General features: G+C 38.9%; 1 protein-coding gene across 1 annotated transcript; it reads left to right on the plus strand.

Annotated features, from left to right (window-relative positions):
• Nucleotides 1-265: 265 nt before the first annotated feature.
• Nucleotides 266-19,698, plus strand: C5 (complement C5). The gene is made up of 41 exons (XM_058818162.1): nt 266-380; nt 634-826; nt 1,420-1,582; nt 1,897-1,967; nt 2,557-2,648; nt 3,268-3,350; nt 3,499-3,589; nt 3,906-4,011; nt 4,643-4,769; nt 4,992-5,107; nt 5,318-5,518; nt 5,713-5,916; nt 6,341-6,550; nt 6,731-6,880; nt 7,273-7,402; nt 7,695-7,760; nt 7,864-8,064; nt 8,577-8,667; nt 9,036-9,112; nt 9,690-9,829; nt 10,049-10,270; nt 10,773-10,833; nt 11,370-11,459; nt 11,680-11,892; nt 12,021-12,096; nt 12,508-12,667; nt 13,112-13,207; nt 13,491-13,662; nt 14,242-14,447; nt 14,820-14,972; nt 15,192-15,254; nt 15,501-15,582; nt 16,189-16,240; nt 16,618-16,720; nt 16,811-16,885; nt 16,982-17,087; nt 17,289-17,375; nt 17,729-17,818; nt 18,150-18,233; nt 18,634-18,772; nt 19,026-19,698. Exons 1-41 carry the CDS (start codon nt 316-318, stop codon nt 19,153-19,155), a joined length of 5,037 nt encoding a protein of 1,678 aa, XP_058674145.1. The 5' UTR covers nt 266-315; the 3' UTR covers nt 19,156-19,698.
• Nucleotides 19,699-20,273: the final 575 nt, after the last annotated feature.

A 20,273-nucleotide genomic window follows, 5' to 3' on the forward strand; every position in this document is an offset into this window, starting at 1 on the left:
AACTGAATCCATCTTTTTGTTTGTTGGGGGTTTTTTTACCTCTGAAAATTATTTTATTATGCAGTTGTCAGAAGGAAAGTGAGGACTGACACAGGATTGCTGTGAACATATTAAAAATTGAAATGCTAAATTAAAAAATTGTTAAGTTTAGCAGTTCTGGCTTCCTCAGGAAGTGGCAATGATGTTTTAGTAAAGAATGATCTGCCATTAATTATTAACTGTGGGTGAAATGTGTTGGCATTTCTGCTCAGCCACAGCAGAGGCTGTTTAACCCACCCTCATTAACATCTATGGTTTGCTCTTGTCCCAGGCACAATGGCTATTTTAATATATTTTATTGTTTTGCTATTTTCTGGAACGACTTTTAGCCAAGAGAAAACGTAAGTAAAAGCAAATACGGAATTTACTGGAAATGTTATTTGATTGTTGTCCTCTCTTTTGGGTAAATAAATCCAGAATTTAAGTAGAGCCAATACAAAGGGCACTATCCAAATAGGATTTTAATTAGTGTCTTACAATAACCTGATTATCCTGTTTGCTTTAACATTCTGCATGTGACTGAATTCTGAAAGAGAAGTAAGAAATCTGAAAAATTAGAAAGAAATCTGTTATTTTTTTATATTCTGTGCACAGATACGTCCTTACAGCACCAAAGATCATCCGAGCTGGGGCCTCTGAGAAAATTGTAGTCCAAGCTTTTGGTTACCAGGAGGAATTTCCAGTCAGTGTTGCCCTGAAAAGCTTCCCAGATAAGCTGGTTGTGTATTCATCTGCTCGGATCTTCTTAACCCCAGCCAACAAATTCCAAGATGCTGTAACTTTAACAGTAAGGAATCCAGACCTTTCTTGCACTCTTTTTATTATCACATTTAGGCTTAAAAAAATATGGAGTTTCAGTAAGTTTTCAGTTGTTTGAACTGGGGAGGAAGGGCTAATGCCCCGATTTTTGGTCTGAAATTGAAATTACGCTGAATAAAATCAGTGTAACAACACTGAGGTTAAACATAGAATCAAACTGTTTTAGAAACATTGCATAACTTTAAAAATAGAGAGAATCAAATCAAAGTACCAATCACAGCAGCAGCTTTGTTATGGCCAGGATTCATCATGTGCATAAATGGAAATCTGATAATTTCTACTATTGTGACCTCATTACTGGGCTTTGAACTTTGCTGATTTAGTTCTGGGCATAAATAAAATGCAAAATTTCAGAATATCCTTAGCTTAATACTCCAAACCATTCTCTACCATGGAAGGAAGAATAAATCCACATGAGTGTTGATATTTTTGTTTAATGATGCTCAACCACAGGGTTGATAATTACTTTTCAGATACTCTTTGCATCAAAAAAATACTGTAGGAAAAATACATGAAAAATACTTTAATACTCTTCAAAAACCTTTATTTCATCTCCCCCAGGTACAACCAGCAGATTTACCAAGAACAGATACTTCAGACAAGTATTTGTATTTGGAAGCTGTTTCTCCACATTTTACAAGATTTAAAAAAATTCCTGTTTCCTATGAGAATGGGTTTCTTTTTATTCATACAGACAAACCAGTTTATACTCCTGATCAGTCAGGTAAATACTGCTTCTTCTCCTGGCTGGTATTTAATTTTAAAAGTTTGCTGACTCTGCCAAGGATTTAGGATTTAATTGTTTAAGCTCTTGTTTGTGTTGCATTGCCATCAGCTGATATAGAATTTTTTTTTCAGCAGAACAATACTTTGAATTATTTGATCACACTGGTAAAGTTAATCACTTCTTCCTGCCCTCCTTACCCTAAATTACTAATTTGTGGCACAGAGTGAAAGATATTCCTGGGAGTTTGTTAAAAGTATCAGTAAATTGTTTGGTTGTTTTGATTTTGAGACTTATTGCTGTAATTCTTACAGTGAAAGTCAGAGTTTACTCTCTGAATGAAGAACTGCAGCCAGCTCACAGGGAGACAGTCCTGACTTTTGTGGTGAGTTGTAATTGAATTTAATATTAATATTTTGTAGCTCTAATAACAAATAAAGGTAGGTAGGTAGATGGGAAATCAGTATTGCAGTCAATGTTTAATAAAACTCTTAGATGTTTTTGCAGGTAGCCAGACATCTTTTAAAAGATTTAAAATTGATTTTGCTAGGTTTGATAGAGGTTTTTAAATCCCAGACCTGAAATTGTTCCAGAATAGAAAAAAAAAAATCTTTAATATCTGGACAAAGAATTTTTGAGGGAACTTTAATAATGTATGGGGTTAAACTGTTTGTTTCATTTAAGATATAAAAATAATCAGTATCTACTGTATTTTTTAGCCTTTAACAGTTGGCTTGTTATTACAGTAATTTTTTAGCTATTTTAAGCATAGCTTTTACTTAGTGGAACTAGAGTAAAGTATTTTATCAGAATTTCATCTGATTTTTTTCTACTAATATTTGTGTTTTTATGCTTTGAAGCATTTAAGAAAAATATATTATGGCCAGGCTGCCTCTGAAATCCCCTCTGAAGGATGAAGATTCCCCTTTTAATAGAACAATCTGTAACTGCTCATTCTGTCCTCTTATTTCAAGGATCCTGAAGAAGTAGAAGTGGATATTCTGGAAGAAAATGATTTTACTGGAATAGTTTCTTTTCCTGACTTCAAGATCCCTCCTAATCCTAAGTAGATTTATTTAATTTTTTTGGTGAATTATTGACATTATAATGCCTTTTTATAGTGGCTGTCATAGAGTGGTTTTGCATGGAGAAAATGACTTGAAACTTGGAGATTTCTAACATTTCCCATAGGGTGGAATCATGATTTAAACAGGTACCTTATGGCAGAGTGTTCTCCTTAAAGAACAGAGTGGCAGGTTTTTCATGCTCAATTAAAAAAGAGCAATAATGACAATTAAAGCTTTCTACTGTAGAGATATAAACAGTGACAAAGACGTGGGGATTTCATATTTCATATGTGTTTCATACAAATCACCAGCACTTTCCCAGGAACAGCAGTATTTAAAAAAAATCTGTTCAGTTCTCCTTTTAGTCTTGAGAGGGTGCTGAAGCATTGCTGAGGTGGCAGAAGGATGACAGCAGGGGCTTGAGAAACTGGTTTATAACTGATTTCAGTGCTCTAAAGTGAGTGTCAAATAATTAGTGATGTGTCAAAGAGAATCTGCTCAAAGCAGGCCTTGAACACCTCCAAAAATCTGGTGCAGAATTTTCCTCTCATGGAAATTATTGCCATTTTTATCATTAATTTTAATCTTAAAAACTGTTTGATTGTTGATATTTCATAGATATGGAATTTGGAAGATTAAAGCCAAGTACAAGAAGAATTTTGTGACCTCAGCGGTGGCAAAATTTGAAGTTAAGGAATATGGTAAGGTGTGCCCATGCTGTGAACCTGCATTTTTAGTGTTTTCAGGAATTCAAACCCCTTGAAATGGTCATGATCCTTCAGTGGCTGAGCACCTGTGGCCTCATGGGTAAAACACCCCAAAGTGACCTTTTTTCCACTCAATTTGCAGCAATGCCAAGCTTTTCCATCACCATCGAGCCAGAGAGCAACTTCATTAGTTCTGATAAATTTGAGAACTTCAGGATTGTTGTGAAAGCCAGGTGAGGAAATTGGCCTTGGAATCCTGAATATTTTGTATCTCCTCTTCTTTTACCTGAGGAATGTTTCTCCTGAGTCCAGACTTTTCCTCTGTGCTTTCCTCAAGAAGCTCTTTCATCAAAATCATTTCTGCTGTGTAAGAAATCTAAGAGACCCTTCTTAAAATTCTCTCAAAGTGATTATTTTTCAACAGAAGTGTTTAAAATACAGACATTTGTTTTCCATCTCTTGCCTAGGCAATTACTCTTCTTCAAAAACAAATGCTTTGTTGCAGCCATTAAAGTAATCTTAAAAGCATTTATATTGTTTTATTCTCAGCTATTTTTCCAACAAAAAGCTTCCCAGTGCTGATGTTTTTCTTCGTTATGGAATAATTGAAGAAAGTGAGAAAAGAATGATGCCTCAGGCAATGCATGTAACGAGGGTAAGAAGCAGCAAATCAAATTTGTGTAGAATTCACATGCATAACTCAGGACTGATCCAATCCCACTGAAGTTTTTCCATTAAATTTGGTGAGAATGGGCCTCAAGTTGTAATTTGCATCCACAACTCCCCAGTGTGGACTTTTCCTGTGTGAGGCTGTCATCAGGGGCAGAGAAAGGCACTTGGAAATGAAATTCAGAGGCAGCATCTGAGGCAGTGGCATTTCAATCTGCTGTAATTATTCTCATGGCCAAACTGTGTGATTAAAATTTATATGAAATAACTTCAATGCTGTCTATTACAGAATAACTGAAATCAAATGGAGACAAGCAGATCAAAATGATAGTGATTTATTCTGGGGAGTCAGTTCTATACTAATTATCCCCTTCCCTCATGTAGTGAAGATATCTCTGTTTTATCCCCACCTCTTGCTGAGCCTTCGCACAAACTTTGCCATTGGTTGATTAATTTAAAATAATTTTGGGGAATAAAGAATTCTTTATTTAAACATCTCTACCCTTTGATTTCCTCTGAAAATAGACAGTGAACAGAAACACACTGAATCTACATATGGTCTTTGTATTATTTCTAAATTATTGGCTATAAAGTGATAATTTCTATTTCATTTCCAGATTGAAAATGGAGTTGCTCAGATCAATTTTAACAGTAAGAGAGCAGCAAGTTCTATAGGCTTTGACAGTCTGGAAGCACTGGATGGCTCATATTTATATATTGTGGCATCAGTGCTGGAGTCTAGGGGTAAGTTGCTCTTTAAGTGAAATTTTTCTTAACACTTCTGCAAATGTGAACACAACTAGAAAAGAAAATTGCAAGGCTGACTTTCATAATATCAGACTTCCTTTAATACTCAGTTCTTCTTCCAAAAGCTTGTAAGGAAGAGCAGCCTGTTCTCACTGTAGCAATAGTTGAGGATTAAACTTATTTTTGGCTATTTGTTCCATGGGTGCTGTGTTTTGTCAGGTGGCCTCAGTGGAGAGGTGGAGTTCACTGGAGTCAGGTTTGCTGTCTCTCCTTACAAGCTCAGTTTGATTGCCACTCCTCTCTTTGTGAAGCCTGGACTTCCCTTCTTCATCAAGGTCAGTTCCCAGGAGCAGGGGGTTGCACATTGAACAAAACCCCATCATGCACAAACTTGGTCATTTTCTCTCTGTATCACTCGATGGCTGATAAACACACTTCCATTTCTGTTGGCTTGTACATTTCTTGACTCCCTGTTGTAGAAGCAGCTGAGCAGCTTGGAAGACTCTTCCTGAAAATTGTCACCATTTCTTTGTCCTGGTGAACAGGTGCAGGTGAAAGACCCCATGGATGACTTTGTCGGGAATGTTCCTGTAACTGTCACTGCCAAATCCTTAAATGATCAAATGGTTGAGACTCAGTTGATATCAGAGGATTCAGAATCTGGGAGAAGAAAAACAAGCACCAGTGATGGAACTGCTTTGTTTGTTGTTAATATCCCACCAAACAGCAGAATGTTGGAGTTTCAAGTGAGTTAAATTGTTCCATTAAATTATTTCTTCAAGGGTGCAATTATTTCTTTGAGGATAAGGTCTTGAGCTGGCTTCTCTTTTATTAATCCCTCTGAACAACACATTGCAGCAGGATTTTAGTATTGTCATTGCTTGTTTGCTTAGGTATCGTTCTGTACTCAGACTATTCAGACATTTCATTATCTTTCCAGGTAAAAACTGCAGATCCACATCTTTCAGATGAAAACCAAGCAAGTAAAAGTTATGAAGCAAGAGCTTATTCATCCCTGAGTCAGAGTTATCTCTATATTGACTGGGCTTCAAACCACAAAACCCTGGAAGTGGGGGATGTAATAAATATTAATGTATATCCACAAAGTCATTACATTGATAAAATACATCACTACAGCTATTTGGTGAGTAACAGATGTTTCTGCATAAAATGTTGCATTGTAATTTAATATGGATGGTCATGGATGAAAATCCTCAACAGTCAAGAACTATCCTCAGCATAGAATATGTGCAGCTCAGGCAACTGCTTCCTTTCAGATACAATCTGTCAGCTTTATAGGAAAAAAAATAATAGTCTCATGTTTAAATTTTATATTTATATGGTCTATTTTTAAAAAAAATTCTTCTCTGACATTGACTGTGGTTGAGGACAAGTAGTGTTGGTCTCAAGAGCTATTTCAGAAGGTGAAATGTAGACGAAGGACAAGAAGTGCAGAGACAGCACTTCTTTTTAGTGGAAGATATAAATTCAAATAATTATTACATGTGAAAAATAAACTGAATATAAAATTTGACTTTTTTATTCTCCATCATTGTTTTAAACTATAGATCACATCAAAAGGGAAGACAGTGAGCTTTGGAACTCAGGAGAGAATTAAGGATTTGCAGTATGACCACCTAACTTTACAGATAACCCAAGAGATGGTTCCTTCAGCACGTCTCATTGTTTACTACATAGTCATGGGAGAAGGAGCTGCAGAGTTAGTGGCTGATTCAGTTTGGCTGAATGTGGAACAGAAATGTGGGAATAGTCTTGATGTGAGTAGCAAAATAGACACTCAAATTTGTGGGTGTGCATTCCTTTTATGGTCAGATTTTATCTTGGACTTACACAAGTTCTTTAACACTAAAATGATTACAGTAAGTGCCTGCCATTAGCTGGATTGATTTCAGAACAATGTGCTTTCAAAATTACCAATCTTTGTTCTCAATTTATAGATTAAGCTGCAGTCAAGCAAAGAGACACTGAAACCAGCAGATGTTGTATCACTCACCATAGAAACCCAGCCCAATACCTTTGTTGCTTTGTCATCTATTGACAAGGCAATATATGGAGTCACAGGAAGAAGGAAGAGGGCAATGGAAAAGGTGAAGTAGCAGCCAAAAAAGGAAATCCAGTTGCTCTTTGTTTCATTTCACATGCAATAACTGATACGTGTCATGCACTCAGCCAGCCTGAAAATGGGCAGCAGAGCAGTTCAAGGCTGAGTGAAAGTTGTTTGTTTAAATCTACAGTCCAAAATTATTAAAAGAACCAGTTTACAATCTTTTAAATTCAGTAGACATAAATTGTGATTTTAAAAGTAGATCTGAACTCTCTCATCAGAGCTCCACAGACCTGGCCAAAACCAGGTTGCAGTGGAGAGCTCCTTGCTGAAGGAGCCATGGAGAGTATGATCTCCTTCTTTGTTTCACAAAGAGCCTTTCCAGGCTGTCTTCTGAGGACATCCTGGTAGCATGGCATGTGTGTTTCTCCTCAGATCATGCTGCAGCTGGAGAAGAGTGACCTTGGCTGTGGGGCTGGGGGAGGACAGAACAACATTGCTGTGTTCAGGATGGCCGGGCTCACCTTCCTCACTAATGCAAATGCTGATGACTCAGAGGAAGCAGGTACATCCCTGTGGTCCAGGCATGGAACTGTGCATTTTCTGAAATGTTCCATTGTCATTCTCAGTTATTATCTTGGAACTCACAGGGGTGCATATACTGATGATTTTTGAGGGGGGAAAGCATCTTGTGGAACAGTTACTGTAATCAAAATTAAAATAACTATGTAATTAAAACAGCAAACATAAAAAAGTTTCGTTCATTTGGAATGTGATCTTGTGGAGTTATTTTTAAGAGGACAATTCTACTACAAGAAAAGTTCATGTTGTGTGTACTTTTTTATTTTTCTGGACAGGTGAACCTTGCAATGAAGTGTTAAGAACCAAACGATCTGACTTCAAGAAAAAGATATTCGATGAAGGTGTTACAAATATTTCTATGTATATCATTATTTTAAAAAATCAGATCCATTTGGAAATAAAAACTTCATCTCAAGGAAGCTAATTGTTTTATTTTTATTTCAGTGGCCAAATACCGAGACCGAGAAGCCCAGATGTGCTGCTGGACTGGAGTAAAAACTTATCCAGTCTCTGATACCTGCAGGGACAGAGCTCAGAGGATTCAGAGGGGCCAGAACTGCATTTCTGCATTCACGAATTGCTGTGAATTTGCCAACAAGCTGCGGCTGGAAGAGCCAAACAAGCTCCTGATATTGGCCAGAATGCGTGAGTATGAGAGCTCTGGGCGTCCTGCTCCGGCAGGACAGGGCATGGAGAGGTGATGGAATCTATAAACCCCTCCCTGGTACCTGGCAGGGTTGTTCCAGACAGAATTTGACCACTCTCCCCAAGTTTTAGTTAAATATCCCTGAGGAGGGCAGGAGAGCAGTTCTTTATTGTGTTCAGCTCTCTGTTCTGTTCACCCACATTTAGAACAAGCAGAGCAGCAATCAGAGACTATTGAGAGTAAACTTGAATGCCAAATTTGAATCCTTTGCCTAGGCCAGAGACAACCACTGGGTAACACCTCAGGAAAGATCTGTGGGAGGGTTAAATTCCTTGTCTTCCATTATCTCCCTATAATTGCTTGTTAACAAGGTGATCTGTCAGGATATTGGACAGGTATTCACATGTGTAAATATATGAAGTGGGATGAACACAGATTTTTGACTGAGGGTATTTTGATACCTTTTTTCTTGTATCAGGGGTTTTTAACTTGATTTATTTATGTTCTTCAGATTTTGAGTCTCTCTTGGAAATGGATGAGGCACAAGTTCGTAGCTACTTCCCTGAAAGCTGGTTATGGGAAGTTCACCAAGTTTCTTCAAGGTACTGCTTTTCTCAAATCAACTTTACAGAAAGGAAGTGGTGAAACTGAGGTAAATTGGGTAACTTAGTTGTACCTGAGATGTGTGCTGAAATGGAGTCTTATCCAAACAAACTATTCCTGCCATGTTCCTCTCCATGTGCTGTGTGATGCCCAGATTGTTGAGCCATTTTTCCTTTCACTTTGGACCTTGCTAAGTAGCAGCTTCTGTGAAATCAGTTAAACCAAGTTTATTCAAACCACAATCCAGAATTCCTGTGTTCTGGCTCAGAGCTTCCCTGAGTCTCTCCTGTGGTGCTGCTGGTGATGAGCTGTGCTGTTAACAAATGGTGATTGGTAATGGATAAATGTAAAAACACTTTTAACACAGGTCCAAGACTCTGTCTGTCACCTTGCCTGATTCACTGACCACCTGGGAAGTACAAGGTGTTGGCATTTCAAATAAAGGTAGGTCCTGCAACCCAGCTAGTTTGGAGCTAAAGGATCAGGAAGCTTTGTAGACCCTCTCAATGAGTTTGACACTCATGTTCTAAAATGTTCATTTTCTGGTTGATAGGGAAAGAAAACAAAAATACGTATTTTAGGGAAAGTAAATCACTTCATGTCATGTCAGTGTCAGGGGCTGGGAGAACAAAGCCTGTCTTGTGTGTGACAGTGGCTCATAGAGAGTAAGAAGAAGAAAAAATATTGAGTAACTCTTCCCTGGAAAACTTTACATTGTCTTGCTACCTGGGGCTCAGGTATTTGAGATTTTCCAAGAGATTTGGTAATCCATGCAGAGAATTTCTTTGGAAAGAAGAAACCCGAAGAACCTGGATGAGGTTCAGGTCAGCTGGGGTGTGAGGAGTTGTGAGAGGAGCTTGGATGAGGAAGCAAAAAGCTGGGAACTTTTAAAAAGCTTGGACTGTTCACAGTACACACTGAAAAATCATAAATCATCACTATAGCATGTCAAGACCTTTTCAAACTTGTCTATCACAAGGGTGGATGAGACACTCTGCTTTCATGTTTTTAATTCTCTCAGGTATTTGTGTTGCTGCACCTTTGGAAATCCAAGTTGTGAAGGATATTTTCCTGAGCATTTTTGTTCCTTATTCCGTGGTACGAGGGGAGCAAATCGAGTTAAAAGGATCTGTTTATAACCATAAAGCCTCTGCAATTAAGGTAATTTGTGTTATGAGTCCTGCAGAAGGATTGAAATAATAAACTAAAAAAGCATTTTCCCTGGGAGTATTCAAGATCCTTGGATGGGAGTTCTTCAGTCCTTAAGGCAGAAACAGAGAAGTAGCATTACAGTAACAGAATGCTCAGTACAGGATTTGATATTTCTCTGGTGTCGTACCTGCCACGGAAATGAAACATTAAAATCTCTCCACCTTTCAGTACTGTGTTAAAATAGCAGCTGGAAATGGAGTCTGTACCTTTGGAGATTCTGCAAGTGCAGGCTCGAGGATGCAGAGCTGTAAATTGAAGAATCTGGATGCTGGCTCTTCCTCAGCAGTCACATTCCGGATCCTCCCACTGGAATTGGGTCTTCACACTGTCAACTTCACATTGCTGACGCCCAGGAACAGTGAAATTGTAGTTAAAACTTTACGTGTCGTGGTAAGGAAAAAAATCTCCATGTTTTTTAAGCATTTTTGAACGCCAATTAAGGTTCAGTTGAGTCAATATAGAGTTTTTGCTTTATTTTAATATCACACAACGTTCTTGAATTCACTGAGGCGTGTGCATTGGAAAAAGGAATGGCTGAGTATTTGAGCACACTCATTTTTAAACCTTGATTATAAGAACTGAGAGATTACATGTATAAAAAAAAATAGATTAGACTTTGTAAGCAAGGGAGAATACTTGATTCTTAGTTGCTTGGTTTGGATTTTCACTGAAACGTGATCTTTTCCTTTCCTAAGGTTTAACTTTAACAATTTGTCAAATTTTCTCAAGAATTGTGTGAGCTAGAGCACTAAAATTCATGTTTACAACAGTTAGGTCAAACTACAGAAAAAGAAGGCAAACATACTGTGGATTTAACCTGTTGTTTCAGCTGATATATTTGATTAAACAAAAATGTTTCCATTTTCTACCTCTTTCCTCGTAATGATCCCAGCCAGAAGGCGTTAAGAAAGAACTCCATACAGGTTTCACTTTGGATCCACAGGGTGTTTATGGTAAGAAAATTAATGAAGTGTCTTTGTGTTATTTTTTCCTGGTCTTGATTCTTGATAATCAAGTTTTTCATAATGTGAAAAACTTGGAGTTTCTCCTTCCTGAGATATTGTAAATATATCCTTCCCCAAGGATTTCCTGCCTTGGCTTAAGGGAATTTGGATTAATTTCTTAAAGGAATCTTTAGATATATCTTTTACTGTGATTTGGTTGTAAGCTTTCCTCAGCTTTATGAATGGGAATAGAATATGTTCTCATTTAACCAAAGAAACCACAAAGTTTAGGTTCAGATTAAATTTTTTTTTTTTTTGTAACAAAAGAAAGATAAAGACTTTTCACCTGTTCCTTTTCAAAGCTTGATGTTGTTTGCCTGTGCATTTGGGAATATTTCTGGTTGTCAAGTTTTGGTATTTTGATTACTGAATTCTAAGTTGTAACCTTCAATCTGTCAATTACAGCTGAATCATCTGTTGATTTAGATTGTGCAGTATTTTATTTATATATATATATATATATATATATATATCTTCAATTTCAGGTTTAATCAAGAGACGACAAGAATTTCGATACAAAGTCCCACCAAATCTGGTCCCTAAAACACAAATTGACAGAAGTGTCAGTGTAAAAGGTAAATAGAAAATTTTAGTGCACTGCATATGTATCTTTCCTTTAATATTTTGTACTAAATTAATCTGATTTATTCTTTTCTTTTGAGACAAGGCTTTGCAAGTCCCCTTTAGCGTAGAAATTCAAACACTTCCCAAAGAATGGCTGCTCACAGATTCTGCCCTTGGATTCGCTTTCACGACCTGTTGTTTCAATCAGTCTTGGGGCTTTTCCTTGCACAGGACATCTTCTGGGTGAAGTGATTGGCACGGTGCTGAGCCCCAGGGGCCTGCAGGTGCTGAGCAGCCTGCCCAGGGGCAGTGCAGAGGCTGAGCTGATGAGCATTGCCCCCGTGTTCTACGTGTTCCGCTACCTGGAGGAGTCGGACAATTGGCACCTGCTGGGCCCTGAGACCCTGAGCGCCAGGACCCAGATGAGGAGGAAGATGAAAGAAGGTAGAAAAATCTGCTGCTTCTCTTGCTTCAGGGTTGTAGAGGTGCTTTGCTGAGTGAGAAGGGTGATAGATCTGAGGGAGCAAATATGATTTTCTCATAACTTTGCTTGTGCCTGATGTATGCCTCAGGAATTGTGAGCATCTCGTCCTTCAGGAATGCTGACTGCTCCTACAGCATGTGGAAGAATGGGCAAGCTAGCACATGGTGAGCTGAAAGGGGTTTGGGCTGGAAAAAGCCTTATTTCATATTTTCAGTAAGCACCAGACAAGGCTGTGGTGGAGATTTAAGCAGTGCTTACAACTCTGAATAATATCTTTTAATTCCTTGGTTTCACTTGCCAGACCTTTTCTTTGTGTCCATAATTCACACCACAACAACCAAGATGGCTTTGGGATGGAATGAGTTCTTACCCTGAAACATGGGAATTGATCCTGGTTTAAAATTATTTCAGTAGTTACTGCCTATTTGTTAAGTTAAATTTAAAATTAACTTTCATTATCCCTTTGCATCATGGAATTGTGTAGGATACAGAATCCTAAGCAGAGTAAATTTATGTGTACCCTCTGCAGTACCTGCCAATCTAAACAAGCAGCACCTCTTTGCTTCCCTTGGCAGGTTGACAGCTTTTGCTTTAAGGATCCTTGGACAAGTGAATCAATACATTAATCTTGATAAAATGTCTATTTGTGATTCCCTTCTGTGGCTGATTGACAACTGTCAGATGTCAGATGGGTCATTCCATGAATTTTCAAACTACCAACCTGTGAAACTGCAGGTATGAAACCCAAACCTTTTCTGTGCTTAGGCAGTAGAAGCTGAAGGCACCAGGAGATAAAGTGTTTCATATTTTAGGTTTTATTTCATCAAAACACTCATTCAAGAAAACTTTTCTCTTTATTCTAAATTCATTTAAAGCCCAGCACAGTCTTGCAGACCTTTCTGTTTTCCCACAAAAAGTAGCTGCTTGCCACTTCTTGATATTCAGAAAAAGAATGTTTAGGTACATTTCATAATCTAATAGTCCTGGTTATATATATTTTGGTTTCTTTTTTACAAATGAGCTATTACCTTCTAAAGAGTCAATGTATTTTCAGGTTTAACTAAGCTGATAGTTTTTACAGGAATTTCTATTTGTTTCCACAACTTAACACTGAGAAGTTCTATTATTTAAATGAACTTTTACTTATATTTCATTATTTTTATTATTTGGTTTTTGTAGGGTACATTACCTCGAGAAGCTAAAGAAAAATCTTTGTATCTCACAGCATTTTCTATTATTGGAATTGACAAGTCAATGAAAATATGTCCAACTCAGGTAAACATTATTTTTATTTCTGCCAGCTGGCGTGCTCTGGGCTTCTAATTTCTTCCCTTTTCTTTAACCTTTTTTTTAAAGTCGGGAGTTTTTTCAGTTTCACAGATGTCTTTGCTTTGTTAGTCTTTGTCTTTCAAAGCCAGCAAAAGAACAACAAGGAACTTCAGGATTCATTATAAGCTGTTGTAGAAGACATTCTCTATCTGTACAGTCCTGAGAGAGAAGCTGTGTTTCTGTAGGCTCACTGAGATGGCTGTGAGCTGTAAGCTGTCCATGTTTTCAGAAAATCCACGATGCCAGGAGCAGAGCAGGGGATTACCTGGTGCAGAATGTGCAGCAGGCCCAGAGCCCCTTCACCATGGCCATCACCGCCTACGCGCTGGCCCTGCTGGACCCCAAGCACGGCGCGGCGAGAGAGGCCTTCTCTGCCCTGAGGAGAGAGGCCTTTGTCATAGGTACTGAATCCATTCTGCCCTGAGGAGAGAGGCCTTTGTCATAGGTACTGAATCCATTCTGCCCTGAGGAGAGAGGCCTTTGTCATAGGTACTGAATCCATCCTTTGGCACAGGTGCTGAATCCATTCTGCCCTAGAGAGGCCTTTGGCACAGGTACTGAATCCATTCTGCCCTAGAGAGGCCTCTGTCACAGGTACTGAATCCATTCTGTCCTGCAGAGGCCTCTGTCACAAGTACTGCTCCATCCCACTGCCCCTGCAGAGGGATTGTCACAGTTACTGTGCCCCATCCCAGTGCCCTACAGAGAGAGGCCTCTGTCACAGGTACTGAATGCATTCTGCCCTAGAGAGGCCTCTGTCACAGGTACTGCTCCATCCCCACTGCTCCTGGCCAGCCCTGTCCCCATCTGTACTCAGCACTTGGCAAACATCAGTTTTAGTGTAGGAGAGTTGGGTTTCCATGCCTGGTAGGTGCAGAGTGAGCTCCTGCCCATCTCCTGGCCCTGGCTGGGCAGTGCCTCACCTGGTGTAGCAGAGCTGCTGCTGGGCTTGCACCTGAACCCTCTTTCTCCTCCTGCAGGTGATCCCCCCATCTACAGGTTTTGGAAAGATGCTTTCAAAGCACAAGAGCAGCCAACCCCCAGCTCTGTCACTGCACAAATGGTTGAAACCACAGCCTATGCCTTGCTCACTACTTTGCTGAGAGGGGATGGAGACTATGCCAAGCCCATCATCAAATGGCTCTCTGAAGAACAGAGATATGGGGGAGGATTTCATTCAACTCAGGTGTGCTTTTACATATTTTGTCCTCATTCCTCAAGTATCAACATTTTTTTCCATCCCTGGACATTCCAGGCTGGGTTGGATGGTGCTTGGAGCAACCTGGTCTGGTGGGAGGTGTCCCTGGAATGAGAGGGGTTTAAGGTCCCTTCCAACCCAAACCATTCCATGATTCTGTGATAGCAACATTTGAAGAGGATAATTCAATTAAATGATAACACTGCCAACATCAGACTCCTGTGTATGGGATCAGTATCAAGTGGCTCCATTGCCATGATATTCTTGGTCTCTGGCAAATCTGACTTCTCTTCATTAAAATAAACTGAAATTTTATAAATAGAATCTCTGGAGTTAATTTTTATGATTGGTTTCTGACAGGACACTATCAATGCCCTTGAGGCCCTGACTGAATATGCCCTTCTTGTCAAACGGCTGCGTTTGGACATGGATGTTAAAGTGTCCTACAAAAATGGTGGAGCCCTGAACTTATTTAAACTGACAGAAGACAATTTCGTGGGAAGAACTATGACAGTGAGTGAATAATACTGCTTTAAAAAAGGAAACCAGAATGCTTAGCATCTTGGTAAATTTAATATATTTGAATATTCATTTAAATTTAGTATTTCTGCAGAAGCTGTAACATATTTGGAATGTAAGCAAGACAAGCAGATCAGCTGACCTGAATTGTTGCTAATTGTTGCTAATCTTTATTATTAATGTGCAACTTCTTGTTCCTCACCAATTCTTTAGGCACCTTTGCGAGATGATCTGTATGTAAGCACTGGCAGCAGCACTGGCATAGCTACAGTAAATGTAAGTATGCAGCCAGGTTTTTTAAATGGAATTTCTCTTTTCTTAATATGCTGTGGTTTTGCTCAAAAACTCCCCATTTCTTTCTATGCTGATTATTTGTTGGCTCTGCTTTGCTGGTATTTTTATATTACCAATAAACCAGACTTGTTTCTATTCTTCCCAGTGTGAGTTTTTACAGTTTTATGCCAGTTTTGAGGATTGTTTACTGCTGCTTCTGTTTTGTCTGATTTATTTGTGTGTGTGCAGGTGAGGACGGTGTACAACACCATTGGTACTTCTGAAGAGTCCTGTAACTTTGAACTGAAAATTGTTCCCAAGAGAGATGATGGTAAAGGGTTAATATAATTTTAAATGTTGCTACTCAGGTCAGTGCAAGGGAGGGAGGGGAAAAATCCTGGATTTTTATGAGTATTTTTTTATTAAGAAAGAAAAAAATTCTGCCACTTTCTAAATGCAAAACTGTAAAAGAAATTTATAAAAGCTTTTTGAGCCCTATTTGAAATGATTGCCTTTTTGTGAATAGAATTAATATTTACTTTATTTCTGTTAGGTTCATTTTTCATCATTTATGAAAGAGTTTTTACAGGTGGGGAAATGAGAGGAAAGAAATAGGATGGGGAGTGGGAGAGGTTACAGTGACTTCTACAAAGAACTGAGAGTTCTAGTCCAATTACAACAGAGGACAGAACCAAATTCTGAGTTTAAACAATATAAACAACACAATAAACTACATTAAACCTTAAAGCTGTCATTTCACCTGAATTACCAAGGAGGTAAATGTCATTTGTTTGTGGCTGGATAATGATTTCCTATAAAAACAGCCACCAAAACAATGTAAAGAATTACCTTCCAAGTGTGAAAATGCTTTGTGAGAGTTTGGGGCTGCAGCTTCTGGAGAGTTCTGAAATTCTTTGGCTCCACTTGCCACGAACAGGTCGCATAAGAAGAGAGGGGGAACCCCTGGGGCGCCTGGAGGCTTGTGCAAAGTAAGTGAGTGAGGTTTTTATTAATAATTCCATCAGCTCTCCTGGCCTTTTCTTTCTGTTTCCTCACTGTTATGTACATGTGTGAACTGAATTAGAGCCAGGGGTCATGATCTCTGTGGGGAGGAGTGTTCAGGTTATATTTGGGCTCTCCTGGAACATGAGCATTAAAAGCTTCTTCATGCATGGTATTGGCAGAAATCTGAATGGATTCATCTGGTCTGTTTTGCTTCATTATGAGTTTACTGGGGCCTAAATGTTGACAGAGTTTTCCTCAGGTTTTTCTGGGATTATATTCAAACAGGTGTGTTTAATTTCAGTTATAATTAACTGTTTCATTTCAGTTATAATTAACTCACACTGGCTCTAATCTAATTCAGGTACAGGCCCAGTGCCAGGGAGCCCCGCTCGGGCTCTGCTCACGCTGTGATGGACATAGGGCTGGTCAGTGGAGTGGAGGCCAATCCAGAGGATTTATCTACTGCAAGTATTCAAGAATGGTTCTTCCCTTGCTGGCTTTATATGACAGAGCTGCAATATTTACTGTTCTTCATCTTTTTCTGTGCCCTGCAGCTTGCGAGTGGAGTTGATCAGCTGATAGCAGATTATGAGATAAAAGATGGGCATGTTCTTGTGCAGATAGACTCTGTATGTTACCCCTCCCCTGACTGTAAGCACTGCTTTTACTCTTTGGAATAATTTTGCCACCTTTAGAACTCCTTAGTTCATGTGTCTCTCCAACAGGTGCCAGCTCACAAGTTCCTGTGTGTTGGCTTCAGGATCAGTCAGCTTTTCCAGGTTGGAATGCTGAACCCTGCCACCTTCACTGTGTATGAATATCATGCACCAGGTATGTGCTCCAGCTCTTCACATCCTTGTTTGCCTTTTAGCTCTGTATTCCTTCCAAAGAATTACATTTTCCCAGCTTTAACAGATTTTTTACTCCATTTTATTTGAAGCTCATGTGACTTTTGCCTCGCCAAATTTCAGTGTTGACGTCTCAGACTTTGATTTTCTACATGTATTTTTTATTTCTTTCTGGATCTTCTAGACAAAAGATGCACCATACTTTATAACCCCTATGGAGATGAAAAACTGATGAGGTTGTGTGAAGGAGATGAATGCAAATGCATGGAAGGTAAGCTTTATTTGAAGATGTTTTTTCATTTTACTTTGTGGGAAAATGCAGGGTAGTGCTTTGAACAAAGCCACACTGAACATAAGGAAAAAGTCCCCACAAGAACACAGCTGTTTCCCCTGCAAATGTTACATTAAAAAGAAATTTAAAGCTATGTGCAGTGTGATCACGGAAGTCTGACTGGATTAACTCTGGTGTTCGAGGTTTATTTTAAATATTCACTGTTCCAGCATGCAATCCCATACTAATGGAGTTGCTCAGCTAATTTTCCCATGCAGGATGATGGAAGTGCATGTTTTCTTTGGGGACATGCTGGCATTCTCTTACTTCTGCCTTTCCCTTTCTCCTCACAGCTGAGTGTGGTAAAGTCCAGGAGAGACTCGGGGGGCCGGAGACTGCTGAGAGCAGGAGAGAGGCTGCCTGCCAGGGGGACACTGCTTATGGTAAGGGGGCTCCCACTGCCTCTTCCTGCTCTCACATGGCTCTGTGCTCTGGCTGCTGCTGCTGCACAGCATCTTGTTCAAATTACAGCTGTAGTGCTCAGAAATTCAGTGTGGCTGCCAGTGGCATAGAGTGATGTAGAGAAAGGTGAGCTCTGCCCACAGCTTCCCTCAGATCTGGCGTGGGTGGCACTTCCCAGTGCTTTCTGCCCCTGGAACCATTGCATTCCCATTTGTAAAAAAACCAAAATTCTCCCTCTGAGCACCTCTAAGACACTCAGGATGCATGGCAGGAACAAGGAATAACCAGGTTCTGCTCTGTGTCTTTCTGCAGTTTATAAAGTGAATATCTTGTCTCGCAGTGAGGAGGGGTTTTTTGTGAAGTATTCTGCAAATCTTCTGGACCTCTATAAAAGGGGTGAGTTCCATGTTTCTGCTCCTGGGAAAAAAGAGTTGGGATGCTCTTGGGCACTCATTGTCTTACCTGTAGGGCCTGTGGAACTGAAGCTGATGTTCACCCCTTTGTCCTCTGAGTTTAAGCATCCCATGTTTCCTTAACATTACTGCAATATTAAATTTTTTAATGTGCACAAGGCTTATTTACCATTCAGATTTAACTGAAAAATCTTTTACAAGAGACATGTTTTATATAATTAAATTTTCCTGTTATAGAACAGTGGCAAAGAGATCCCCTGGCTGTGCAGTACTGTAGAACATTTTAGTGTTTTCTATCTAATATATGAATTACTGGAAATTCTTTCTTTGTAACTGTCCAATTCTTGATTTGTTTTTTTTGTTTTTTTTTTTTTTTTTTTCAGGGCAGGCTTTTGCTCAAAAAAACAATGAAATAACCTTTGTTAAAAAGAAGACTTGCACAGAAGTTGAATTGAACCCAGGAGAGCAGTATTTGATCATGGGAAAAGAAGCCCTAAAGATAACCATTGGTTACAGTTTCAAGTAAGTAATTTACCACCAGGATATGCTGAGATTTAATCTTAAAGTGTTTGTATGTAATAATTCTGGTGAGGAACAGAACTGATTTAATTTTGAAAGTATTCAAGCAGCAGTCACACAATGTGGTATCAGATGTGCACATTAAAGCAGGAATATGAACACAGAGCCAGCACTTCCATATTGTATTTTTTTTTCTATTTGACATTTTCCTTCCCAAATCTTAGCAGCAAATTATAATTTTCTGTTGTCTTCTTAGATTCCAATACCCTTTGGACTCCAGCACTTGGATTGAGTGGTGGCCTTCAAATACAGCCTGTCCATCCTGTCAGGAGTTTCTGAACACAATGGAGGATTTTGCTGAAGATCTCCTCATCAGTGGCTGTTAAATCACTTGGAGAAGTTTTTAAATTAAAAATCCAGATCAAATCCCATTGAAAAGAAGAAAAATCCTCACTTATTTATTAATTCTTTTTGACTGAACACTCATTAATAGTTTCCATGAAAAATTAACTTGGCATGTATTTTATAGCAATGTTATTACAGCAGAGTAATGCTCAAATATGATTTTTGAGCTTGGATAAGAGAATAACACAGAATGGCGCAAAGACATTTGAAGTCAAAAGAGTTGGACTGACTGCAAAAACAAACATGAAAAGCACTGTCTTGTCACTAAACCCAAGTCTTATCTGAACATAAATATGTGCAGCCACTTTGTGAGCTCTCTGTAAAAGAAACTTCATTCCTTAGCTTTTCCTTTTGTACTCTTTTTCTGAATTCCTGCATTTCCATTCCTGACAGTAACTGATGCTGGTTTTATGCTCTGCTTTCTTGTTAAAAAAACAAACCAAACAAAATTCTTCAATTATATGTGTGCCTTTATTATTTGTGTTTTAAGACACAGTCAAATGAATCAACATCTCCTGTGACCTTGGTGGATTAAAACAAATGTTACTTTGCATTTGATGAGTGAATTTGACAGTTAAAAATCTTGCCTTGCCTCCAGGAAAGTGGCAGATGAAAGGCCAATGTTCCTGCTCACAGCTTCTGGCACAAATCACCTTGGTTCCCAGTAAAACTGAGAAGAGAATTTGATACAAAGTACAGTTGCACACGTTTTTATTTGTATTGAGGAGTTGCCCAAAAGCAGCATGTCCAAGAACTTTAAAATTACTGTTTTCCCTCTCTCTTAGGAATATCTCAATCCAGGACATTTAAGATGTGGAAAGAAGATATTCAGAGATGATGCAATTTTTAATTTTGGCTCTGTGAGTATTTGACTTTTTTTATCCTCCAGACTTTCTAAGAAGCACAAGAAGCTCACACTGTGTCCAGTAATAACTGGATATAAACTCAAACTGCAGAGAACAGTACATGGAAGTGCTCAGTGGGGCTGTCTAGACAGGCCACCTGTAAATTTCTGCTTCTGAACTGGTGGCTGTGTATTGTCAGACCTAATTTTCTCTTTAAATGACAGGAGTGTGTCTTGTTTTCACAGGTGACTTTT

This window comes from Ammospiza caudacuta, chromosome 21 (assembly GCF_027887145.1).
Source record: "Ammospiza caudacuta isolate bAmmCau1 chromosome 21, bAmmCau1.pri, whole genome shotgun sequence".
NCBI classification, from domain to species: domain Eukaryota; kingdom Metazoa; phylum Chordata; class Aves; order Passeriformes; family Passerellidae; genus Ammospiza; species Ammospiza caudacuta.

Bases quoted from the DNA above. Each gene is read 5' to 3' on its own strand.
- C5 (XM_058818162.1), top strand. From the start codon at position 316: ATGGCTATTTTAATATATTTTATTGTTTTGCTATTTTCTGGAACGACT. The intron at 6,881-7,272 runs GTGAAGTAGCAG...GTTTCTCCTCAG, and splicing joins GGAAGAGGGCAATGGAAAAG to ATCATGCTGCAGCTGGAGAA. The intron at 9,830-10,048 runs GTAATTTGTGTT...TCCACCTTTCAG, and splicing joins ATAAAGCCTCTGCAATTAAG to TACTGTGTTAAAATAGCAGC.